General features: G+C 45.0%; 1 protein-coding gene across 1 annotated transcript in view; it reads left to right on the forward strand.

Moving 5' to 3' along the window:
- The window catches only part of LOC115119311 (calcium-activated potassium channel subunit alpha-1a-like), a 374301-nt gene that overhangs the window by 127624 nt on the left and 219702 nt on the right, over positions 1 to 26975 (forward strand). Inside the window, exon 2 of the mRNA XM_065023097.1 lies at positions 693 to 863. Within this exon, the coding sequence (XP_064879169.1) occupies positions 693 to 863 (171 nt within the window). The remainder of the gene's footprint in view (positions 1 to 692; positions 864 to 26975) is intronic.

The following is a 26975-nucleotide window of genomic DNA, read 5'->3' on the forward strand; positions in this document are numbered from 1 at the left end:
TGGAGCTGGACAGTACAGTACATCTAATGGAGCTGGACAGTACAGTACATCTAATGGAGCTGGACAGTACATGTACACATAATGGAGCTGGACAGTACATCTAATGGAGCTGGACAGTACAGTACATCTAATGGAGCTGGACAGTACATGTACACATAATGGAGCTGGACAGTACATCTAATGGAGCTGGACAGTACAGTACACCTAATGGAGCTGGACAGTACAGTACACCTAATGGAGCTGGACAGTACATCTAATGGAGCTGGACAGTACATCTAATGGAGCTGTACAGTACAGTACACCTAATGGAGCTGGACAGTACACCTAATTGAGCTGGACAGTACATCTAATGGAGCTGGACAGTACAGTAAACCTAATGAAGCTGGACAGTACCCTAATGGAGCTGGACAGTACATGTACCTCCAAGCCCACTCTCCTCTCAGGGACATGGTGCTAGATGATCTGGTAGAATATTGCAGATATAAATATAACATATAGAACAACTGACATGATATTTCTATGTGAAATAATATCTGTTTGATCAACAAAATGTTAATGTAGTCTTTATCTCTCTCTCTCCACCCCCCCCCCTCTCTCTCCACCCCCCCTCTCTCTCGTTCTCCACCCCACCTCTCCCTCTCCACCCCCACTGTCTCTCACCCCCCCACCTCTCTCTCCCCCTTTTGTTCCAGGAGGCCCAGAAGGTCAATAACCCTGCTAACAGTCAGGCAGCAGACGGTACAGCTAAGGGTCCTGATGAGAAGGACGAAGTGGTCCCTGCCAGCGAGGTGGGCTGGATGACCTCCGTTAAGGACTGGGCCGGGGTCATGATATCAGCACAGACACTCACCGGCAGAGTCCTGGTACGTACGTGTGTGTGTGTGTGTGTGTGGGGTTGGTGGATACACACCAGAAGAGTCCTATGATTCTAAGGAAGTTATTATCGGTTCTGGTGTATTTCTATAACTCATTATGTTGTCATCCAGAGTCACATGCATTTATTTTCCAAGCTATAACACAATGTATTACATACAGCAGGATTTTAAAGAACCAAAGAGTTTGGGCGGCTTCGTGTTTTCATTTTTGCCATGGAAATATTGAGATTCTGGTATCACAACAGACCTAGCATTTGGGTTGTTGTACTCAGTCCTGTTGGTTCTAGCTGGTTTTGGTCTAGTCCAGTCCTGTTGGTTCTAGCTGGTTTTGGTCTAGTCCAGTCCTGTTGGTTCTAGCTGGTTTTGGTTTTGTCCAGTCCTGTTGGTTCTAGCTGGTGTTGGTTTTGTCCAGTCCTGTTGGTTCTAGCTGGTTTTGGTTTTGTCCAGTCCTGTTGGTTCTAGCTGGTTTTGGTCTAGTCCAGTCCTGTTGGTTCTAGCTGGTTTTGGTTTTGTCCAGTCCTGTTGGTTCTAGTTGGTTTTGGTCTAGTCCAGTCCTGTTGGTTCTAGCTGGTTTTGGTTTTGTCCAGTCCTGTTGGTTCTAGCTGGTTTTGGTCTAGTCCAGTCCTGTTGGTTCTAGCTGGTTTTGGTTTTGTCCAGTCCTGTTGGTTCTAGCTGGTTTTGGTTTTGTCCAGTCCTGTTGGTTCTCGCTGGTTTTGGTCTAGTCCAGTCCTGTTGGTTCTAGCTGGATTTGGTCTCGTCCAGTCCTGTTGGTTCTAGCTGGTTTTGGTTTTGTCCAGTCCTGTTGGTTCTAGCTGGTTTTGGTTTTGTCCAGTCCTGTTGGTTCTCGCTGGTTTTGGTCTAGCCCAGTCCTGTTGGTTCTAGCTGGTTTTGGTTTTGTCCAGTCCTGTTGGTTCTAGCTGGTTTTGGTTTTGTCCAGTCCTGTGGTTCTAGCTGGTTTTGGTCTCGTCCAGTCCTGTTGGTTCTCGCTGGTTTTGGTCTCGTTCAGTCCTGTTGGTTCTAGCTGGTTTTGGTTTTGTCCAGTCCTGTTGGTTCTAGTTGGTGTTGGTTTTGTCCAGTCCTGTTGGTTCTAGCTGGTTTTGGTTTTGTCCAGTCCTGTTGGTTCTAGCTGGTTTTGGTTTTGTCCAGTCCTGTTGGTTCTAGCTGGTTTTGGTTTTGTCCAGTCCTGTGGTTCTAGCTGGTTTTGGTCTCGTCCAGTCCTGTTGGTTCTCGCTGGTTTTGGTCTCGTTCAGTCCTGTTGGTTCTAGCTGGTTTTGGTTTTGTCCAGTCCTGTTGGTTCTAGTTGGTGTTGGTTTTGTCCAGTCCTGTTGGTTCTAGCTGGTTTTGGTTTTGTCCAGTCCTGTGGTTTTAGCTGGTTTTGGTCTAGTCCAGTCGTGTTGGTTCTAGCTGGTTTTGGTATAGTTCAGTCCTGGTGGTTCTAGCTGGTTTTGGTATAGTCCTGCTTGTTCTACATGGTACACAGGGGTTGCAGAGCGAGGAGAGGAAGAATGAGAGGGGAGGAGAGGGAGAATGAGAGGACAGGGAGAATGAGCGTGGAGGAGAGGAGAGGGAGAATGAGAGAGGAGGAGAGGAGAGGGAGAATGAGCGAGGAGGAGAGGAGTGAGGAGGATAATGATGGAGGAGGAGAGGGAGAATGAGTGAGGAGGAGCGGGAGAATGAGTGAGGAGGAGATGAGTGAGGAGGATAATGATGGTGGAGGAGAGGGAGAATGAGTGAGGAGGAGCGGGAGAATGAGTGAGGAGGAGCGGGAGAATGAGTGAGGAGGAGAGGGAGAATGAGTGAGGAGGAGAGGGCGAATGAGTGAGGAGGAGAATAAGAGAGGAGGAGAGGGAGAATGAGTGAGGAGGAGAGGGAGAATGAGTGAGGAGGAGAGGGAGAATGAGTGAGGAGGAGAGGGAGAATGAGTGAGGAGGAGCGGGAGAATGAGTGAGGAGGAGAGGGAGAATGAGTGAGGAGGAGAGGGAGAATGAGTGAGGAGGAGAGGGAGAATGAGTGAGGAGGAGAATAAGAGAGGAGGAGAGGGAGAATGAGTGAGGAGGAGAGGGAGAATGAGTGAGGAGGAGAGGGAGAATGAGTGAGGAGGAGAGGGAGAATGAGTGAGGAGGAGAATAAGAGAGGAGGAGAGGGAGAATGAGCGAGGAGGAGAATAAGAGAGGAGGAGAGGGAGAATGAGTGAGGAGGAGAATAAGAGAGGAGGAGAGGGAGAATGAGCGAGGAGAGGTAGAATGAGAGGGAGGATGAGTGAGGAGGAGAATGAGTGAGGAGGAGAGGGAGAATAAGAGAGGAGGAGAGGGAGAATGAGTGAGGAGGAGAATGAGTAAAGAAGAGAATGAGTGAGGAGGATAATGATGGAGGAGGAGAGGGAGAATGAGTGAGGAGGAGCGGAAGAATGAGTGAGGAGGAGCGGGAGAATGAGTGAGGAGGAGAGGGAGAATGAGTGAGGAGGAGAGGGAGAATGAGTGAGGAGGAGAGGGGAGAATGAGAATGAGGAGGAGAGGGCGAATGAGTGAGGAGGAGAATAAGAGAGGAGGAGAGGGAGAATGAGCGAGGAGGAGAATAAGAGAGGAGGAGAGGGAGAATGAGTGAGGAGGAGAATAAGAGAGGAGGAGAGGGAGAATGAGTGAGGAGGAGAATAAGAGAGGAGGAGAGGGAGAATGAGCGAGGAGAGGTAGAATGAGAGGGAGGATGAGTGAGGAGGAGAGGGAGAATGAGTGAGGAGGAGAGGGAGAATGAGTGAGGAGGAGAATGAGAGGAGGATAATGAGTGAGGAGGAGAGGGAGAGTGAGTGAGGAGGAGAGGGAGAATGAGTGAGGAGGAGATTGAGAGGAGGAGAATGAGTGAGGAGGAGTGAGGTAGTAGAAAGAGAAGGGAGGAGTGAGGTGGTAGAAAGAGAGGAGGGGAGGGGGTAGGGGAAAGAGAGAGGAGGAGAAGGGAAAAGAGAGAGGAGAAGGAGAAGAGAGGGACAAAGAGAGGAGGAGAGGGAGAAAGTGAGGAGGAGAGGGACAAAGAGAGAAGGAGAGGGAGAAAGAGAGGAGGAGAGGGGGAATGTGAGGAGAGGAATGAAAAAGAGAGGAGGAGGGGGAAAAAGAGAGGAGGAGAGGGAAAAAGAGAGGAGGAGAGGGAAAAAGAAAGAGGAGAGGGAAAAAGAAAGAGGAGAGGGAAAAAAAGAGGAGGAGAGGGAAAAGAGAGGAGGAGAGGGAAAAAGAGAGGAGGAGAGGGAAAAAGAGAGAGGAGAGGGAAAAAAAGAGGAGGAGAGGGAAAAAGAGAGGAGGAGAGGGAAAAAGAGAGGAGGAGAGGGAAAAAGAAAGAGGAGAGGGAAAAAGAGAGAGGAGGAGAGGAAAAAAGAGAGGAGGAGAGGGAAAAAGAGAGAGGAGGAGAGGGAAAAAGAGAGAGGAGGAGAGGGAAAAAGAGAGAGGAGAAGGGTAGGAGAAGTAGAGGAGAAGGGTAGGAAAAAGAGAGGAGGAGAGAGAGAAAGGGGAAGGGAGATGAGAGGAGGGCGAGGACGGACAGAGAGGAGAAGAGGAGAGTCCCCTGGTCTGTCTGCTGCAGTGTATTGTGGTTATAGGCTGATGATAAATGTGTCTGGGCAGGGCTGGAGTAAAGCATCTGGACTCACACCATGAGCATAAAACCAGACGGAGGAAACCCTACATTTTACAAAGGGAGGAAACTTATATTTTCATTTGTAGAAGCTTGTTTTCTTTTTAGAAATATTGATACACATAGAGACATAACATTAATACAATCCTGATTCAAATGTATTATAAAGCCTCATATATGTATTTAAAAAGTTTAAGTAAAGTGTTACCAAAATGTCTTAGTTTTCTTATGTTAGAGATGATTTAGGTGTTTCATAGACAGCCGGTGTTTGGGAACTGAATAAATAGGAAACTCTTGAGTGTTGACCAAAACAAACAAACAAAGCTATAAGCTGCCAACCCTAAAGTGTTGTAGTTAATATTTGGTGATATGAGAGTTCTTCACGCCTACTTAGAATATGAGAGCCTTAGATACAAGGCTTTCATCACCTTGGAAACAATTTACTAAATAAGTTCAACTTTCATCACGTTCTGTTAGCTGTTCTCCGCTGGCGTGGACACATCTCCCCCTCATTATTATTTTTCTCTATGTAGGGGGGAGCCTAAAAATCATCTCGCTATTTTTTTTTTCAAACTTATGGGTGATTCATGGTATGCACTACATGACCAAAAGTATGTGGACACCTGCTCATCGAACATCTCATTCCAATTTCATGGTCCCACCTTTGCTTCTATTCAGACTTCACTCTTCTGGGAAGGCTTTCCACTAGATGTTGGAACATTGCCGCGGGGACTTGCTTCCATTCAGTCACAAGAGCATTAGTGAGGTTGGGTACTGATGTTGGGCGATTAGGCCTGGCTCGCAGTCTGCGTTCCAATTCATCCCAAAGGTGTTCGATTGGGTTTAGGTCAGGGCTCCGTGCAGGCCAGTCAAGGTCTTCCACATCTATCTTGACAAACCATTTCTGTATGGACCTCAATTTGTGCATGGGGGCATTGTCATGCTGAAACAGGAAAGGGCCTTCCCCAAACTGTTGCCACAAAGTTGGAAGCAGAGAATCGTTGAGAATGTCATTGTATGCTGTAGCGTTAAGATTTCGCGAGTAGCCAACTAATCTTGATATTTAAAGTCTAGCCGACTTGGATCTATTTGCTTGCTAACAAGGTAGAACAGTTGAGCTGTTATGAATAGACCCTCCTGTCCATCCCCACCTGTTTGAACAACAGCCTGTTCACCTTGTTTAGGTGTTGATAAGAAGATGCTTACTTCTCAGAATGAGAATGAGTTGATAATTATCGATATAAATGCATAGTTTTATTCTCGTTGCACATTTATAGAATACTGATTAGTCAGCTGGCACATAACAGTCTGTGGCTAAAATGCTGCTAGTGGTACGTGGTATTATAAAACACAGACTAGACAGCTAGTATAACAGTCTGCTAGAGGTACGTGGTATTATAAAACACAGACTAGACAGCTAGTATAACAGTCTGCTAGAGGTACGTGGTATTATAAAACACAGACTAGACAGCTAGTATAACAGTCTGCTAGAGGTACGTGGTATTACAAAACACAGACTAGACAGCTAGTATAACAGTCTGCTAGAGGTACGTGGTATTATAAAACACAGACTAGACAGCTAGTATAACAGTCTGCTAGAGGTACGTGGTATTATAAAACACAGACTAGACACCTAGTATAACAGTCTGCTAGAGGTACGTGGTATTATAAAACACAGACTAGACAGCTAGTATAACAGTCTGCTAGAGGTACGTGGTATTATAAAACACAGACTAGACAGCTAGTGTAACAGTCTGCTAGAGGTACGTGGTATTATAAAACACAGACTAGACAGCTAGTGTAACAGTCTGCTAGAGGTACGTGGTATTATAAAACACAGACTAGACAGCTAGTATAACAGTCTGCTAGAGGTACGTGGTATTATAAAACACAGACTAGACAGCTAGTGTAACAGTCTGCTAGAGGTACGTGGTATTATAAAACACAGACTAGACAGCTAGTGTAACAGTCTGCTAGAGGTACGTGGTATTATAAAACACAGACTAGACAGCTAGTATAACAGTCTGCTAGAGGTACGTGGTATTATAAAACACAGACTAGACAGCTAGTATAACAGTCTGCTAGAGGTACGTGGTATTATAAAACACAGACTAGACAGCTAGTATAACAGTCTGCTAGAGGTACGTGGTATTATAAAACACAGACTAGACAGCTAGTATAACAGTCTGCTAGCGGTATATTGATTCGCAATGCCGCGCCCGTCAGAAACTGAGCATACATTTTCCACAATCAATGCCATTAATACTCTCAAATTAGTAGGATCTGCTCTGTTCTACGTTTTGGGAGTTGAGACATAAACTCAGCAAAAAAAGAAACGTCCACTCACTGTCAACTGCGTTTATTTTCAACAAACTTAACATGTGTAAATATTAGTATGAACATAACAAGACTCAGCAACTGCGACATAAACTGAACAAGTTCCACAGACATGTGACTAACAGAAATGGAATAATGTGTCCCTGAACAAAGTGGGGGTCAAAATCAAAAGTAACAGTCAGTATCTGGTGTGAAGACAGTAGAAAGGCCTCTTTAGTGTCCTAAGTTTTCATAACTGTGACCTTAATTGCCTACCATCTGTAAGCTGTTATTGTCTTAACGACCGTTCCACAGGTGCATGTTCAGTAATTGTTTCTGGTTCATTGAACAAGCATGGGAAACAATGTTTAAACCCTTTACAATAGAGATCTGTGGATTTTTACGAATTATCTTTGAAAGACAGGGTCCTGAAAATGAGACGGTTCTTTTCTTGCTGAGTTTATAAAGGGTATCATTGTAAAGGTTAATTTCTCGTCTATTACAGTCAAATCATTTCAAAGTATTTGACCCATTCTGTTGGACCAATCCTCAAATGCAAATAGCGAATTTAAAGTGCTTGTTGTCAGAGAGGAAGAAGTTATCTCTCATTGTTATTGTTGTGAGTGGCAGGGGGAGCGGGCACAGTGCACACAGCACAGAAGGAATGAAGGAGAAGAAACCAAAAAGAGACAAAACGCTCATAAAAACAAACAAATAAAAACCTCCGTTGTTGCAATACAGGCATTTGGAACATCGTGCTAAAACAACCTTGAATTAATGGAATTTCTTGAATATATCGCCCGGCCCCACAAGAAACACACACAGATGATGTGTTGAGGAGAAATGAAACAGAGGACTGTGAGCAGTTAGTCTGCATAGCTCCATACAACATCTACTGTGACTGTCTGCTGACGGATACTGACATGATGTGCACGGGACTACACTTCATTGTTTCTGTAGGTGAATGAGTGTGTGTGTGTATGTGAACGATTGTATGTGTGCACGATTCAAGTGTCTGTACACATATTGACAGTGTGAGTATGCCTACGTGTGTGTGTGTGTGTGTGTGTGTGTGTGTGTGTGTGTGTGTGTGTGTGTGTGTGTGTGTGGGCGGTGTTGTGGGACTCTTACCCTGCATTAGGCCTATGCTGCGGCTCCAAGCGGCAAAGAGCATCTGTGTACACGGAACCTGTTGCTGTGATACCATAGCAACTGCAGTGTAGCCTCACTCAATCATCTGATCTGTGAAGGAGAGGAATAACACACACACAGACTGTGTCAGAGAACTGAGAATTAGAGTTGTTGTTTGTCATGTGTTGGTGTTTCAGTAGTTAAGGTCTTGTGTGATGGTGTTTCAGTAGTCAAGGTCTTGTGTGATGGTGTTTCAGTAGTTAAGGTCTTGTGTGATGGTGTTTCAGTAGTTAAGGTCTTGTGTGTTGGTGTTTCAGTAGTTAAGGTCTTGTGTGTTGGTGTTTCAGTAGTTAAGGTCTTGTGTGATGGTGTTTCAGTAGTTAAGGTCTTGTGTGATGGTGTTTCAGTAGTTAAGGTCTTGTGTGTTGGTGTTTCAGTAGTTAAGGTCTTGTGTGATGGTGTTTCAGTAGTTAAGGTCTTGTGTGTTGGTGTTTCAGTAGTTAAGGTCTTGTGTGATGGTGTTTCAGTAGTTAAGGTCTTGTGTGATGGTGTTTCAGTAGTTAAGGTCTTGTGTGATGGTGTTTCAGTAGTTAAGGTCTTGTGTGTTGGTGTTTCAGTAGTTAAGGTCTTGTGTGATGGTGTTTCAGTAGTTAAGGATGGCAGTGTGTTTTCAGATGGCAGTGTGTTTTCAGATGGCAGTGTGTTTTCAGATGGCAGTGTATGAGTGTATTTGTCTTAATGGGAGCCAATACCCGAGTCACTGAAACCCATGACAGCTCATCACATGAATGTCATGGAAGCAACAGAAACTAGGTGCAGACACACCTGTGTGTGTGTGTGAGTGAGTGAGTGAGTGAGTGAGTGAGTGAGTGAGTGAGTGAGTGAGTGAGTGAGTGAGTGAGTGAGTGAGTGAGTGAGTGTGTGTGTGTGTGTGTGTGTGTGTGTGTGTGTGTGTGTGTGTGTGAGTGAGATCACCCGACAGAGACAGAAGACATGGAAGCAATGATTTGGCTCAGGAAATTGTATTATTGGCAGAGAGCACCCCTTTCTTGCAACACACACACACACACACACACACACACACACACACACACACACACACACACACACACACACACACACACACACACACACACACACACACACACACACACACACACACACACACACACACACACATAGCCATCCTCATTTTCCATCAGGTCATTCTCACCTTGTGTGGAACATTAAGGGAATGGCAGTTATATTTATGTGTGTCTGTCTGTCACAACAACCAGGAGAAATAATAGATTCCATGTTATAATATGGCCCTCCTTTGTGACCCCTGTAGCTGTGCTTTGTGTGTGAGCCATCACCTTCATATTACAGCCGAATCAAATATTAACCAGTCTAGTCACCCAGGAGGGAAGGAGAAGACTGGGAGGAGAGAGGAGGGAACTGCGAGTGGAGGGAAGGAGAGGACTAGGAGGGAAGGGAAGGAGAGGACTAGGAGGGAAGGGAAGGAGAGGACTGGAAGGGGAGGGAAGGGAAGGAGAGGACTGGAAGGGGAGGGAGGGAAGGAGAGGACTGGGAGGGAAGGGAAAGAGAGGACTGGGGGAAGGAGAGGAGAGGGAGGGGAAGGAGGGAACTAGAAGGGGAGGGAAGGAGAAGACAGGGAGGGAAGGAGAGGACTGGGAGGGGAGGGGAGTACTGGGAGGGGAGAGAAGGAGGGAACTGCGAGCAGAGGGAGAGGACTAAGAGGGGAGGGAAGGAGAGGACTGGGAGGGGAGGGAAGGAGAGGAGAGGACTGGCAGGGAAGGAGAGGAGGGAGGGAGGGAGGGAGGGAGGGAGGGAGGGAGGGAGGGAGGGGGAGAGGAGAGGAGAGGAGAGGAGAGGAGAGGATGGGGAAGGGAGGGAAGGAGAGGACTGGGAGCGGAGGGGAGAGGAGGGAAGGAGAGAAGAGGACTGGGAGGGAAGGAGAGGAGAGGATGGGGATCCATATCCATATCTCTCTATCCTCTCTATCCTCCCCTTACCCCCTCTCTCCATCACTCTATCCATATCTCTCTCTCCTCTCTATCCTCCCCTTACCCCCTCTCTCCATCACTCTATCCATCTCTCTCTCCTCTCTATCCTCCCCTTACCTCTCTCTCTCCATCATTCTATCCATATCTCTCTCTCCTGTCTATCCTCCCCTTACCCCCTCTCTCCATCACTCTATCCATATCTCTCTCTCCTCTCTATCCTCCCCTTACCTCTCTCTCTCCATCATTCTATCCATATCTCTCTCTCCTCTCTATCCTCCCCTTACCCCCTCTCTCCATCACTCTATCCATATCTTCCTCTCCTCTCTATCCTCCCCTTAACCCCTCTCTCCATGACTCTATCCATATCTCTCTATCCTTCTCTCCTCTCTATCCTCCCCTCAACCCCCTCTCCATCACTCTATCCATATCTCCCTCTCCTCTCTATCCTCCCCTTACCCCCCTCTCTATCTATATCCCTCTATGTCCTCTAACAGCTACGCACCCCTCTCTAGCCCCCTCCCTCCATACATAGTACTGACCCCCTTTTCCCCCTGTCTGGAAACTAGCTCTACTTGGACTTGAGGCTTGGCTAACTACTGTAGGCAGTTTCCAGTGTTGGGTAGTTAGTTGTGTACTGGTCTGGTAGAGGCTGACAGCAGTATTTCAGCTGGCTAATTTATCCTCTCCCATTGACTGGGTTTGTAATGTGGAGCTAATCTGCTGCTGACACACACACATATACACACATATATATATATATATATATATATATATATACACACTGCTCAAAAAAATTAAGGGAACACTAAAATAACACATCCTAGATCTGAATGAATTAAATATTCTTATTAAATACGTTTTTCTTTACATAGTTGAATGTGCTGACAACAAAATCACACAAAAATTATCAATGGAAATCAAATGTATCAATCCATGGAGGTCTGGATTTGGAGTCACACTCAAAATTAAAGTGGAAAACCACACTACAGGCTGATCCAACTTTGATGTAATGTCCTTAAAACAAGTCAAAATGAGGCTCAGTACTGTGTGTGGCCTCCACGTGCCTGTATGACCTCCCTACAACGCCTGGGCATGCTCCTGATGAGGTGGCGGATGGTCTCCTGAGGGATCTCCTCCCAGACCTGGACTAAAGCATCCGCCAGCTCCTGGACAGTCTGTGGTGCAACGTGGCGTTGGTGGATGGAGCGAGACATGATGTCCGAGATGTGCTCAATTGGATTCAGGTCTGGGGAATGGGCGGGCCAGTCCATAGCATCAATGCCTTCCTCTTGCAGGAACTGCTGACACACTCCAGCCACATGAGGTCTAGCATTGTCTTGCATTAGGAGGAATCCAGGGCCAACCGCACCAGCATATGGTCTCACAAGGGGTCTGAGGATCTCATCTCGGTACCTAATGGCAGTCAGGCTACCTCTGGCGAGCACATGGAGGGCTGTGCGGCCCCCCAAAGAATGCCACCCCACACCATGACTGACCCACCGCCAAACCGGTCATGCTGGAGGATGTTGCAGGCAGCAGAACGTTCTCCACGGCGTCTCCAGACTGTCATGTCTCTCACATGTGCTCAGTGTGAACCTGCTTTCATCTGTGAAGAGCACAGGGCGCCAGTGGCGAATTTGCCAATCTTGGTGTTCAACCCCCACCTGTGGACGTCGGGCCCTCATACCACCCTCATGGAGTCTGTTTCTGACCGTTTGAGCAGACACATTCACATTTGTGCCCTGCTGGAGGTCATTTTGCAGGGCTCTGGCAGTGCTCCTCCTGCTCCTCCTTGCACAAAGGTGGAGGTAGCGGTCCTGCTGCTGGGTTGTTGCACTCCTACGGCCTCCTCCACGTCTCCTGATGTACTGGCCTGTCTCCTGGTAGCGCCCCATGCTCTGGATACTAAGCTGACAGACACAGCAAACCTTCTTGCCACAGCTTGCATTGATGTGCCATCCTGGATGAGCTGCACTACCTGAGCCACTTGTGTGGGTTGTAGACTCCGTCTCATGCTACCACTAGAGTGAAAGCACCGCCAGCATTCAAAAGTGACAAAAACATCAGCCAGGAAGCATAGGAACTGAGAAGTGGTCTGTGGTTACCACCTGCAGAACCACTCCTTTATTGGGGGTGTCTTGCTAATTGCCTATAATTTCCACCTGTTGTCTATTCCATTTGCACAACAGCATGTGAAATTTATTGTCAATCAGTGTTGCTTCCTAAGTGGACAGTTTGATTTCACAGAAGTGTGATTGACTTGGAGTTACATTGTGTTGTTTAAGTGTTCCCTTAATTTTTTTGAGCAGTGTATATATATATACACACACATATATATATATATCCTTCTCTCCTCTCTATCCTCCCCTTAACCCCTCTCTCTATATCTCTATCCCTCTATCCTCCCCTTAATATATAACACACTCCCTTGTGTGTGTATATATATATATATATATATATATACACACACACACACACACACACACACACACACACACACACACACACACACACACACAGGGAGTGTTTTTAATTTACTTGTAAGCAGGAATCAGGAGGGTAGAATTATGGTCAGATTTGCTAAATGGAGGGCGACGGAGAGCTTTGTACGCGTCTCTGTGTGTGGAGTAAACGTGGTACAGAGTTATTTTCCCTCTGGTTGCACATTTAACATACATAAATGAAGTAAAACGGATTGAAGTTTCCCTGCATTAAAGTCCCCGGCCACTAGGAGTGCCGCCTCTGGATGAGCTTTTTCCTGTTTGCTTATGGTGGAATAGAGCTCATTGAGTGAGTTTTAGTGGCAGCATCGGTCTGTGGTGGTATGTAGACAGCTACGATACAGATGAAAACTCAAGGTAGATAGTGTGGTCTACAGCTTACCATGAGATACTCTACCTCAGGTGAGCAAAACCTTTAGACTTCCTTAGATATTGTGCACCAGCTGTTTACAAATATACATAGACCCACACCCCTTCTCTTACCAGAGGCTGCTGTTCTATCCTACCGATACAGTGTTAAACCACCAGCTGTGTGTTGTTCATTTCGTCGTTTAGCCACGACTCGGTAAAACATAAGATATTACAGTTTTTAATGTCCCGTTGGTAGTTTAATCTTTAATCTTGTCATCGATTTTATTTTCCAATGATTGCATGTTAGCCAATAATACGGATGGCAGTGGGGTTTTACTCACTCTGCTACGAATTCTCAGAAGGGAGCCCGACCTCCGCCCCCTTTTTCTGTGTCTTCTCATCATGCAAATGACAGGGATTTGGGCCTGTTCCCGGGAAAGCAGTATATCCTTCACGTCAGACTCGTTAAAGGAAAAAGCTTCTACCAGTTCGTGGTGAGTAATCGCTATTCTGAAGTTATTTTCGGTCATAAAAGATGATAGCAGCAACATTATGTACAAGATAAGTAAGAAAATAAGTTGCAAAAAAGCAAACAAAATAACACAGTTGGTTCGGAGGACGTAAAACGTCTCTGACGCCGTCCTACTGCTGGGTGTCCAAGCTGTGTGCTAGTAGGTTAAACAGACACCTCGGTGTATTCAGCATGTCAACACTTCTTACAAAGACAAGTAGTGATGAAGTCAAACTCTCCTCCACTTTGAGCCATAAGAGATGTACATGCATATTGTTAATGCCGCCAGCTCTTCGTGTACATTTCAGGGCCAGCCATGCTTTCTCTGTTCTGAGCCACTTGTAATTTTCAGAGCTCCCTCTTTGTGGCACCTGACCACACGACTGAACAGTGCACATTTCAGTGTACATTTTTAGTTTTTGAAATATTCAGGACTAACTTATTCCTTTACACCCATTCTGAAACTAACTGCAGCTCTTTAAGTGTTGCAGTGATTTCACCGCTGTAGTAGCTGGCGTGTAGTGGTGAGTCATCTGCACACATAGAAACATTGGCTTTACTCAAAGCCAGTGGTATGTCATTAGTAAAGATTGAAAAGAGTAACAGGCCAAGACAGCTGCCCTGGGAAATTCCTGATTCTACCTGGATTATGTTGGAGAGGCTTCCATTAAATAACACCCTCTGTGTTCTGTTAGACAGGTAACTCTTTATCCACAATATAGCAGGGGGTATAAAGCCATAACACATATGTTTTTCCATCAGCAGACTGATCGATAATGTCAAAAGCTGCACTACAGTCTAACCAAACAGCCCCCACAATCTTTTCATCATCAGTTTCTCTCAGCCAATCATCAGTCATTTGTGTAAGTGCCGTGCTTGTTGAATGTTCTTCACTATGAATGATATCAATTTGTTTACAGTAAAATAGTATTGTATCATGTCAAACTTAAGATTAGATTGAAGATATGGCAAATAGGAGTGGCAATATCATCTGCTATTATCCTCAGTAATTTTCCATCCAAATTGTCAGACCCTTGTCATTGTTGACAGACAACAATACTATTTTTCACCTCTTTCACACTCACTTTACAGTATTGAAAATGACAATGCTTGTCTTTCATAATTTGATCAGTTCTACTTGGATGTGTAGTGTTAGCTGCTGGCATGTCATGCCTAAGTTTGAAAAACAAATGAAACTAGTTGGTAATATCTGTGGGTTTTGTGAGGAATAAGCCATCTGATTCAATGAATGATGGTGCTGAGTTTCTTTTTGTTCATTTTTTTTAAGGTGCTTCAAAGCTTTTTACTATCATTCTTTATATCATTTGTCTTTGTTTCGTAGTATAGTTTCTTCTTTTTGTTCAGTTTAGTCACATGATTTCTCAATGTGCAGTGCGTTTGCCAGTCAGTTGGGCTGCCAGACTTATTTGCCATACCTTTTGCCTCATACTGCTCAACCATAAAACATTCCTCATCAATACATGGGTTTTTACAGTCATGTTCTTAATGGGTGCGTGCTTATTAGTAACTGAAATAAGCAATGTCATAAATGTGCCAGTTGCAGTGTCTGGTTGCTCCTCATTACATACAGACCGATAAATATTCTTTACATCAACAGCATAAATCCCTACAAAACGTATTGTCTGACCTCGTTAACACTAAATTAGGCCCAGCCTTTGGAACTTTGGTTTCCCTAGATATGGCTACTGTATTGTGATCACTACATCCAATGGATTTGGATACTGCTTTAAAGCACATTTCTGCAGCATTAGAATAGAGTAGATGTGATAAATACATGTTGATGATTTCATTCCTGTGCTGTTGGTAACTAGCATGATAGATTGACTAAGAACCTGAACCAGGTTGTAGACACTGGTTACAGTTTGAAGCTTTTTCTTGAGTTTGCAGCTTGATGAAAACCAGTCAATATTTTTTTTTAAACAGACAATATACCTTTTTGTTGATATCACGTACATTATCAAGCATTTCACACATGTTAAAAATAAAATACAATAAAATTGTATTGGTCACATACACATGGTTAGCAGATGTTATTGTGAGTGTAGCAAAATGCTTCTGCTTCTAGATCTGACAGCAGTATCTAACAGGTAATATCTAACCATTTCACAACTAACTTAATATCTAACAAATTCCACAACAAAACCTAATATACACAATCTAGTAAAGGAATGGGATGAGAATATAAAATATATGGATGAGCAGTGACAGAGCGGCTAAGATGCAATAGATAGTAAAGAATAGATAGTGAAGGATACAGTATACATTATATACAGTGGGCTCCAAAATGACTGGCAATGCACAAACAATACTTCAAATAGAAACAATATAATTATTGAGAGAAAATCAAAATACCAACGTGAGAAATACTGTCCTTTATTAATGTTCCAATGGAACCAACCAAAATCATACAATTATTTCATACAAAATACATTTTTACCAAAATCAAGGTTTCATAATTATTGGCACTCCTCATTTAGTACTTAGTGCAACCACCTCTGGCAAGGATAACAGCATGGAGTCTTTTCCTGTAAACTTCCTGTTTGACCAGGTTAAGGAACACATTTGGAGGGATTTTTGACCATTCCTCTATGCAGATCCTACGGCCAAGTCCCAGCCTTCTGGCAGACGCAACCAGACTGTCAGACAAAATTGCCTGAAAACAGCCCCAAAACATCACTGACCCCCCCTCCATATTTCATCGTGGGTATGAGGTGCCTCTCCTTGTATGCATCTCTGTTTCCATGCCAAACATGTCGATGCTGTATGTGACCATAACATTCAGTTTTGGTCTCATCTGACCAGAGCACCTTCTTCCAGTCATAATTTAAATGACGTTTGGCGAACTCCAAGTACTTGCATCTGTGTCTTGGGGTCAGAAAGGGCTTTCTTCTGGCAACCCTTCCAAAGAGCCTTTTGAATTTTCTAATAATTGCCCTGACAGTGCTCAGCGGTATATTCAATCATTTGTGGATCTTCTTGTAGCCATTACCAGATTTATGAAGGTCTACGACCATCTGTCTCTTTTAAACTGCCAGTTCTTTTCTTTTCTTCATGGTGTTGGATGACAAAGGGATATTGCATGCGTGTTACCTCATTTTTATACCCTAGTGAAAAAAGAAGTGATGTAATGGCTCAATATAGTTCCTTAAGACATAGATAAACTTAAGTGGAATTTAATTCCTGGTTTAATTTTGGTAGATGTTATTTACAATAATCTTGAAGGGTGCTATTCATTGTGATTAATCCGATTAATCGGAATGGCTGATTAATTAGGGCCGATTTCAAGTTTTCATAACAATCGGGAATCGGTATTTTTGGACACCAATTTGCCAATGTTTTATTTTTTTACACCTTTATTTAACTAGGAAAGTCAGTTACGAACACATTCTTATATTTAATGACAGCCTAGGAACAGTGGGCTAACTGCCTTGTTCAGGGGTAGAACAACAGATTTTTACCATGTCAGCTCGGGGATTAGTTTTTGCAACCTTACGGTTTACTAGTCCAATGCTCTAACCACCTGCCTTACATTGCACTCCACGAGGAGCCTGCGTGGCAGGCTGACTACCTGTTACGCGAGGGCAGCAAGAAGCCAAGGTAAGTTGCTAGCTAGCATTAAACTTATCTTAAAAAAACAATCAATCTTAACATAATCACTAGTTAACTACACATGGTTGATGATATTACTAGGTTAACTAGCGTGTCCTGCGTTGCATATAATCGATGCGGTGCCTGTTAATTTATCATTGAATCACAGCCTACTTCGCTAAACGGGTGATGATGTAACAAGCGCATTTGCGAAAAAAGCACTGTCGTTGCACCAATGTACCTAACCATAAACATTAATGCATTTCTTTAAAATCAATACACAAGTATATATTTTTAAACCTGCATATTTAGTTAATATTGCCTGCTAACATTAATTTCTTATAACTAGGGAAATTGTCACTTCTCTTGCGTTCCGTGCAAGCAGTCAGGGTATATGGAGCCGTTTGGGCCGCCTGGGTCATTGCGAACTGTGTGAAGTCCATTTATTCCTAACAAAGGCCGCAATTAATTTGCCAGAATTGTACATAATTATGACATAACATTCAAGGTTGTACAATGTAACAGCAACATTTACACTTAGGGATGCCATCCGTTAGATAAAATACGGAACGGTTCCGTATTTCACTGAAAGAATAAACGTTTTATTTTCGAAATTATAGTTTCCGGATTTGACCATATTAATGACCTACGGCTCGAATTTCTGTGTGTTATTATGTTATAATTATATTTGATATTTGATAGAGCAGTCTGAGTGAGCAGCAGCAGGCTCGTAAGCATTCATTCAAACAGCACTTTTGTGCGTTTGCCAGCAGCTCTTCGCAATGCTTCAAGCATTGCGCTGTTTATTACTTCAAGCCTATCAACTCCCGAGATTAGGCTGGTGGAGCCGATGTGAAATGGCTAGCTAGTTAGTGGGGTGCGCGCTAATAGCATTTCAAGCGTCACTCGCTCTGAGACTTGGAGTAGTTGTTCTACTTGCTCTACAAGGGCCACGGCTTTTGTGGAGCGATGGGTAACGATGCTTCGAGGGTGGCTGTTGTCGATGTGTTCCTGGTTCGAGCCCAGGTAGAGGCGAGGAGAGGGACGGAAGCTATACTGTTAAACTGGCAATACTAAAGTGCCTATAAGAACATCCAATAGTCAAAGGTATATGAAATACAAATGGTATAGAGAGAAATAGTCCTATAATTCCTATAATAACCTCAACCTAAAACATCTTACCTGGGAATATTAAAGAGTCATGTTAAAAGGAATCACCAGCTTTCATATGTTCTCATGTTCTGAGCAAGGAACTTAAACGTTAGCTTTTTTACATGGCACATATTGCACTTTTACTTTCTTCTCCAACACTTTGTTTTTGCATTATTTAAACCAAATTGAACATGTTTCATTATTTATTTGAGGCTAAATTGATTTGATTGATGTATTATATTAAGTTAAAATAAAAGTGTTCATTCAGTATTGTTGTAATTGTCATTATTACAAATAAATAAATACATACATTTTTTTTTTAAATCGTCCGATTAATCGGTATCGGCTTTTTTGGGTCCTCCAATAATCAGTATCGGCGTTGAAAAGTCATAATCGGTCGACCTCTAATCCACATACTGCCTCAGTGCTAACAGTATAACTCTGGTTCATAGGCACATGATTACTGCATACAATAGTTGTGGGATCAGCAGTATAGGCATCCTGGGAAGTTAGAGGGACATAAATCAGGCTACTTACATTGTCTACCAGCACCCAGGGGATGATGTACATTTCTTTTATAAAACAAGCTTTGTTTCTAGAAGGTATCAAAATTGTTAATAAATATTACCCACAGAGCTGCAAGAGTCACATAGCCAGTTATGGAGGAACAACTTGATGCTGCATGCTTCATTTGGTATAAATTCACACAGTCAGATCCCCACAGCTCTCTCACTAAACCAGCAGTAATATGGTTCTGGATATCTACTGTAAGCAGAAGACATAGATGTGTTATCCATATAGTAATCTCTTTCCAACAAGGTGGCTTGGGTTGAGACTTAAGGATCTAGCCTGTTGTTCAGATCTAGCCTGTCAGCATTATTATTATGGTATGATACCAAAATATGCCGTTGACACAACTAAGGAACATAATGTATACCAACATGTACTGTGTAGCTTCTATATCTGGGGCTGGTAATATAAATTAGAGGTCTAGAGCATGTGTGTGGCTCTTCCATTACCTGCTACCATGGTTAACAGAGGCAACCACAGCCTTGTTTTGTAGCATACCTTGGCGTGTTTTACAACCTGAAAATGGGAGTCCTCAATTTGGGCTCTGTTTGTCCCAATGACTGATGCCCACTGCAATCCCTTTTACCAGCTTGTTGTGATTATTTCTCCTCCTGAAGAGGTGACTCACTCTCGTTCCCTCGTTTTTCCTCTCCACCATCTCTCGTCCATCTATTAAACACCCTGTTTGTCACCTGGAGCATTATTAGAACCCAGAAAGAATCCCCCCCCTCTATCCTCCTCCCTCCATCCAATGGTTCTTTAAGGTCAGACCACCAGACAGACAGATGGTGTGATGTTTCTTTGGCTACCTACCTGTCTGCAAGGCTTCTTATTGGATCAGAGTCACACATGATTTATGGTGATGTCACCGGCCCGAGACATTCTGGTGTCGTTGTCGGTTCATTATTCACCGTGTTTCATTCAGATCCCAACCACAGGATTTAACATCTGAAATGGTGTTTTTAACATTGGATAAAGGTAGGGACTCTGTATATCATACACTACAGCTAAGGAACAATGGGAAGTCATTCTGCTTTGAAAGTTGATAACTTGTAACCCCACTTTTGATTAAATGGCCCTTGAATATTTTTGTTCACCTACTGGAGAGCTCTTCTTTGTCTACACCCATTCAGCATTGTTCACAACCTCTTAAGCCTTAGCAATCTAGCAAACCAGGCAACAAAAAGCAACTTTCTGAACAATATTTTGGTTCGTTTGGAGCTTGTTAGCTAGCTGGCTAACCAGTTAAAATAATGACCAGATCATATAGCTGACAACATCTTAACTTTAGCTAATTTGTATACATTATTACAGAAAAATAAACCCACAACAAGATCATTATTTACAAATGGTAAGCTAATTACAGAAAATAGCTTACGGTTGTCAGTGTGACGAAATAAAAGCACAGCGTTCTACCGGATAATTTTTTTGAACTTGAACACTGTCCACAATTCTCCCTCTGTGTCATGGATGCCATGGTTGCCCTTAGTTTGAAAATGTAATCCAGAGACAGGTGTTTTATACAACAGCCTTTTGTGTGTTCTCTTTTTGACTCCGTCGCATATTTGCAATCAAACAGCCAAATTTCATCGTTCTCCTTAGCTATTATACTCTGCTTCCACCGGGCATTCCACTGATTTCAAAACTCAGCCCTCCAGAAGGTGGAGAGCAACACTTTTGCATTTCTTCGTGGTATTTAAAAAAAGATATATTCTGCATTAGAAAGGATTACCTACACATACTAAGCGTCTCATGTTACATGGCAGACCAGTCTGAACTCATCTCTTGGCATGTCCAGGTCATCCATTATCTCAGCCAATCATGGTTAGTGGGAAGGTTCCTGTCTGTTTCCATAGTTACAGATGGCATACAAGTTTGTTATTAAGGCACATGAACGTTCCAGAAGGCATTTCTGCCAAAATACGCAATTTGATTAAAAAAATTATGTTTATGTTCCTCATGTGAAGTGACGTGCGACATATGCCTACTTTCCTGAAACGAGTCACATACAGTTCACACTGAGAACAATGACTTTGCTTTTGAGAAATGTCACAAATCAGCACTGTTTAATTACTCAATAGATAAATTGTGGTGTCCAATTGTTGTAGTAGCTACTATCTTGTCTCATCGCTACAACTCCCGTACGGGCTCGGGAGAGACGAAGGTTGAAAGTCATGCGTCCTCCAATACACAACCCAACCTAGCCGCACTGCTTCTTAACACAGCGCGCATCCAACCCGGAAGCCAGCCGCACCAATGTGTTGGAGGAAACACCGTGAACCTGGCAACCTTGGTTAGTGTGCACTGCGCCCGACCCGCCACAGGAGTCGCTGGTGCGCGATGAGACAAGGACATCCCTACCGACCAAGCCCTCCCTAACCCGGACGACGCTATGCCAATTTTGCGTCGCCCCATGGACCTCCCGGTCGCGGCCGGTTACGACAGAGCCTGGGCGCGAACCCAGAGTCTCTGATGGCACACCTAGCGCTGCAGTACAGCGCCCTTAACCACTGCGCCACCCGGGAGGCCGCAATGACCAGCAGTTTTGATGAATGAGCATCCTTCTCAAGGAGGAAAGGGCAGAAACATCAAGAATCCTGAAGTTGTATTCAAAATGTGACCATTTCATTATTTAGTTTTGTTCAGTGATGGCAACAAGGCTAGGGGCCCGGCTCTGACTGCATGTATGCATGTGGCTACGCAGACCTCTCATGAAGAGTATATTTTTTGTGTCCCCAAACCCCATCAACGTTGTCCATACCTGGTCTAATTGGTGAAACAAAACAGATACTTAAACTTGCAATATGCAGAAATCTCTCCGCCATTTCCTGGTTGCAAAAGCAAAAATTCCAAACGTTTGCCAACGTTTTCGGTTTGTGACAAAACAAGCAGTCATTGTGGAGAGAATCATTGTACCATCTAAACCACTGTGAAACATATTTTCTATAACCAAAAATATAGTATTTTCTGCTGTTTGAAGCTGGTGTACAAAACTGAAAGTAAAAGACAAAAAAACGATAGAGCACATAGAACAGATCTACCGCTTCTTAGACTTGCTTTCGATGAGTGGCAGATCTATAACTGGCATTTCTATGTGGATTGGGTATTGGTCAGGTCCCCCAAAAAGTGACATATTCTGGCTTTAAACATGTTTGCTGTGCAAAAACAATGTTATTTTCAACATACTGAGTTTGCTGTATGCCAACATACTGTATGTACCTATAGGAGTATGTCGCTCTCTTCATCCATCAGCAGCCAGGCCTGAGTCAGAGAGAGTGGGAGGAGAGGACGAAGAGAGGGGGAGGAGGAATAGAGGAATGAGAGGTAGAGGAGAGGAGAGGAGAGGAGGAAGAGAGGGATGAGAGGTAGAGAGGAGAGGAGGAAGAGAGGGATGAGAGGTAGAGAGGAGAGGAGAGGAGGAAGAGAGGCATGAGAGGTAGACAGGAGAGGAGAGGAATGAGAGGTAGAGAGGAATGAGAGGTAGAGAGGAATGAGAGGTAGAGAGGAATGAGAGGTGGAGAGGAGAGGAGGTAGAGAGGAAGTAGAGAGGAATGAGAGGTGGTAGAGAGGAATGAGAGGAGGAAGAGAGGAATGAGAGGAGGAAGAGAGGAATGAGAGGAATGAGAGGAGGAATAGAGGGAAGAGAGGAATGAGAGGAGGTAGAGAGGAATGAGAGGAGGAATAGAGGGAAGAGAGGAATGAGAGGAGGTAGAGAGGAATGAGAGGAGGAAGAGAGGAATGAGAGGAGGTAGAGAGGAATGAGAGGAGGAAGAGAGGAATGAGAGGAGGAAGAGAGGAATGGGAGGTAGAGAGGAGAGGAGGAAGAGAGGAATGAGAGGAGGTAGAGAGGAATGAGAGGAGAGGAGGAAGAGAGGAATGAGAGGAGGTAGAGAGGAATGAGAGGAGGAATAGAGGGAAGAGAGGTATGAGAGGAGGAATAGAGGGAAGAGAGGAATGAGAGGAGGTCGAGAGGAATGAGAGGAGGAAGAGGGGAATGAGAGGAATGAGAGGAGGTTGAGAGGAGGTAGAGAGGTATGAGAGGAGGTAGAGAGGTATGAGAGGAGGTAGAGAGGAATGAGAGGAGGTAGAGAGGAATGAGAAGATGAATGAGAGGTAGAGAGGAATGAGAGGTAGAGAGGAATGAGAGGTGGAGAGGAGAGGAGGTAGAGAGGAGGTAGAGAGAAATGAGAGGTAGAGAGGAGAGGAGGAAGAGAGGAAGGAGAGGTGGAGAGGAGGAAGAGAGGAATGAGAGGAATGAGAGGAGGAAGAGAGGAATGAGAGGAGGAAGAGAGGAATGGGAGGTAGAGAGGAATGAGAGGAGGAAGAGAGGAATGAGAGGTGGTAGAGAGGAATGAGAGGAATGAGAGGAGGAAGAGAGGAATGAGAGGAATGAGAGGAGGAATAGAGGGAAGAGAGGAATGAGAGGAGGTAGAGAGGAATGAGAGGAGGAAGAGGGGAATGAGAGGAATGAGAGGAGGTTGAGAGGAGGTAGAGAGGTATGAGAGGAGGTAGAGAGGTGAGAGGAGGAAGAGAGGAATGAGAGGAGGTAGAGAGGAGGTAGAGAGGAATGAGAGGAGGTAGAGAGGAATGAGAAGATGAATGAGAGAGGTAGAGAGGAATGAGAGGTGAGAGGGTAGAGAGAGGAATGAGAGGTGGAGAGGAGAGGAGGTAGAGAGGAGGTAGAGAGAAATGAGAGGTAGAGAGGAGAGGAGGAAGAGAGGAAGGAGAGGTGGAGAGGAGGAAGAGAGGAATGAGAGGAGGTAGAGAGGAATGAGAGGAGGAAGAGAGGAATGAGAGGAGGAAGAGAGGAATGGGAGGTAGAGAGGAATGAGAGGAGGAAGAGAGGAATGAGAGGAGGTAGAGAGGAATGAGAGGAGGAAGAGAGGAATGAGAGGAGGAAGAGAGGAATGAGAGGAATGAGAGGAGGAATAGAGGGAAGAGAGGAATGAGAGGAGGTAGAGAGGTATGAGAGGAGGAATAGAGGGAAGAGAGGAATGAGAGGAGGTAGAGAGGAATGAGAGGAGGAAGAGAGGAATGAGAGGAGGTAGAGAGGAATGAGAGGAGGAGGAGAGGAGGAAGAGAGGAATGAGAGGAGGTAGAGATGAATGATAGGAGGAAGAGAGGAATGAGAGGAGGTAGAGAGGAATGAGAGGAGGTAGAGAGGAGAGGAGGAAGAGAGGAATGAGAGGATGTAGAGAGGAATGAGAGGAGGTAGAGAGGAATGAGAGGAGGTAGAGAGGAATGAGAGGAGGTAGAGAGGGAGAGGAGGAAGAGAGGAATGAGAGGATGTAGAGAGGAATGAGAGGAGGTAGAGAGGAATGAGAGGAGGTAGAGACGAGAGGAATGAAGAGAGGAATGAGAGAGAGAGGAGAGGAGGAAGAGAGGAATGAGAGGAGGTAGAGAGGAGAGGAGGAAGAGAGGAATGAGAGGAGAGAGGAGAGAGGAATGAGAGGAGGTAGAGAGGAGAGGAGAGGAGGAAGAGAGGAATGAGAGGATAGAGAGGAAGAGAGGAGAGAGGAGGGAGAAGAGGAATGAGAGGAGGAGAGAGAGAGGAAGAGAGGAATGAGAGGAGGTAGAGAGAGGAATGAGAGGAGGTAGAGAGGAAGAGAGAGAAGGAGGTAGAGAGGAATGAGAGGAGGAAAGAGAGGAATGAGAGGAGGTAGAGAGAATGAGAGGAGGAAGAGAGGAATGAGAGGAGGAAGAGAGGAATGGGAGGTAGAGGAGAGGAGGAAGAGAGGAATGAGAGGAGGTAGAGAGGAATGAGAGGAGAGGAGGAAGAGAGGAATGAGAGGAGGTAGAGAGGAATGAGAGGAGGAATAGAGGGAAGAGAGGAATGAGAGGAGGAATAGAGGGAAGAGAGGAATGAGAGGAGGTAGAGAGGAATGAGAGGAGGAAGAGGGGAATGAGAGGAATGAGAGGAGGTTGAGAGGAGGTAGAGAGGTATGAGAGGAGGTAGAGAGGTATGAGAGGAGGTAGAGAGGAATGAGAGGAGGTAGAGAGGAATGAGAAGATGAATGAGAGGTAGAGAGGAATGAGAGGTAGAGAGGAATGAGAGGTGGAGAGGAGAGGAGGTAGAGAGGAGGTAGAGAGAAATGAGAGGTAGAGAGGAGAGGAGGAAGAGAGGAAGGAGAGGTGGAGAGGAGGAAGAGAGGAATGAGAGGAGGTAGAGAGGAATGAGAGGAGGAAGAGAGGAATGAGAGGAGGAAGAGAGGAATGGGAGGTAGAGAGGAATGAGAGGAGGAAGAGAGGAATGAGAGGTGGTAGAGAGGAATGAGAGGAGGAAGAGAGGAATGAGAGGAGGAAGAGAGGAATGAGAGGAATGAGAGGAGGAATAGAGGGAAGAGAGGAATGAGAGGAGGTAGAGAGGAATGAGAGGAGGAAGAGGGGAATGAGAGGAATGAGAGGAGGTTGAGAGGAGGTAGAGAGGTATGAGAGGAGGTAGAGAGGTATGAGAGGAGGTAGAGAGGAATGAGAGGAGGTAGAGAGGAATGAGAAGATGAATGAGAGGTAGAGAGGAATGAGAGGTAGAGAGGAATGAGAGGTGGAGAGGAGGTAGAGAGAAATGAGAGGTAGAGAGGAGAGGAGGAAGAGAGGAAGGAGAGGTGGAGAGGAGGAAGAGAGGAATGAGAGGAGGTAGAGAGGAATGAGAGGAGGAAGAGAGGAATGAGAGAGGAAGAGAGGAATGAGGGAGGTAGAGAGGAATGAGAGGAGGAAGAGAGGAATGAGAGGTGGTAGAGAGGAATGAGAGGAGGAAGAGAGGAATGAGAGGAGGAAGAGAGGAATGAGAGGAATGAGAGGAGGAATAGAGGGAAGAGAGGAATGAGAGGAGGTAGAGAGGAATGAGAGGAGGAATAGAGGGAAGAGAGGAATGAGAGGAGGTAGAGAGGAATGAGAGGAGGAAGAGAGGAATGAGAGGAGGTAGAGAGGAATGAGAGGAGGAAGAGAGGAATGAGAGGAGGTAGAGATGAATGAGAGGAGGAAGAGAGGAATGAGAGGAGGTAGAGAGGAATGAGAGGAGGTAGAGAGGAGAGGAGGAAGAGAGGAATGAGAGGATGTAGAGAGGAATGAGAGGAGGTAGAGAGGAATGAGAGGAGGTAGAGACGAGAGGACGAAGAGAGGAATGAGAGGAGGTAGAGAGGAATGAGAGGAGGTAGAGAGGAGAGGAGGAAGAGAGGAATGAGAGGAGGTATAGAGGAGAGGAGGAAGAGAGGAATGAGAGGAGGTAGAGAATAATGAGAGGAGAGGAGGAAGAGAGGAATGAGAGGAGGTAGAGAGGAATGATAGGAGGAAGAGAGGAATGAGAGGAGGTAGAGAGGAATGAGAGGAGGTAGAGAGGAGAGGAGGAAGAGAGGAGGTAGAGAGGAATGAGAGGAGGTAGAGACGAGAGGACGAAGAGAGGAATGAGAGGAGGTAGAGAGGAGGTAGAGAGGAGAGGAGGAAGAAAGGAATGAGAGGAGGTATAGAGGAGAGGAGGAAGAGAGGAATGAGAGGTAGAGAGGAATGAGAGGAGAGGAGGAAGAGAGGAATGAGAGGAGGTAGAGAGGAATGAGAGGAGGTAGAGAGGAATGAGAGGAGAGGAGGTAGAGAGGAGAGGAGGAAGAGAGGAGGTAGAGAGGTAGAGAGGAGGTATGAGAGGAGGTAGAGAGGTATGAGAGGAGGTAGAGAGGAATGAGAGGAGGTAGAGAGGAATGAGAGGAGGAATAGAGGGAAGAGATGAATGAGAGGAGGTAGAGAGGAGAGGAGATAGAGAGGAATGAGAGGAGGTAGAGAGGAATGAGAGGAATGAGAGGAGGTAGAGAGGAATGAGAGGAGGTAGAGAGGTATGAGAGGAATGAGAGGAGGTAGAGAGGGAAGAGAGGAATGAGAGGAGGAATAGAGGGAAGAGAGGAATGAGAGGAGGTAGAGAGGAATGAGAGGAGGAAGAGAGGAATGAGAGGAGGAAGAGAGGAATGAGAGGTGGTAGAGAGGAATGAGAGGAGGAAGAGAGGAATGAGAGGAGGAAGAGAGGAATGAGAGGAATGAGAGGAGGAATAGAGGGAAGAGAGGAATGAGAGGAGGTAGAGAGGAATGAGAGGAGGAAGAGAGGAATGAGAGGAGGTTGAGAGGAGGTAGAGAGGAATGAGAGGAGGAATAGAGGGAAGAGAGGAATGAGAGGAGGTAGAGAGGAATGAGAGGAATGAGAGGAGGTAGAGAGGAATGAGAGGAATAGAGGGAAGAGAGGAATGAGAGGAGGTAGAGAGGAATGAGAGGAGGAAGAGGGGAATGAGAGGAGGTAGAGAGGAATGAGAGGAGGTAGAGAGGAATGAGAGGAGGTAGAGAGGAATGAGAAGATGAA

Source organism: Oncorhynchus nerka, linkage group LG10, assembly GCF_034236695.1.
Source record: "Oncorhynchus nerka isolate Pitt River linkage group LG10, Oner_Uvic_2.0, whole genome shotgun sequence".
Classification (NCBI taxonomy): domain Eukaryota; kingdom Metazoa; phylum Chordata; class Actinopteri; order Salmoniformes; family Salmonidae; genus Oncorhynchus; species Oncorhynchus nerka.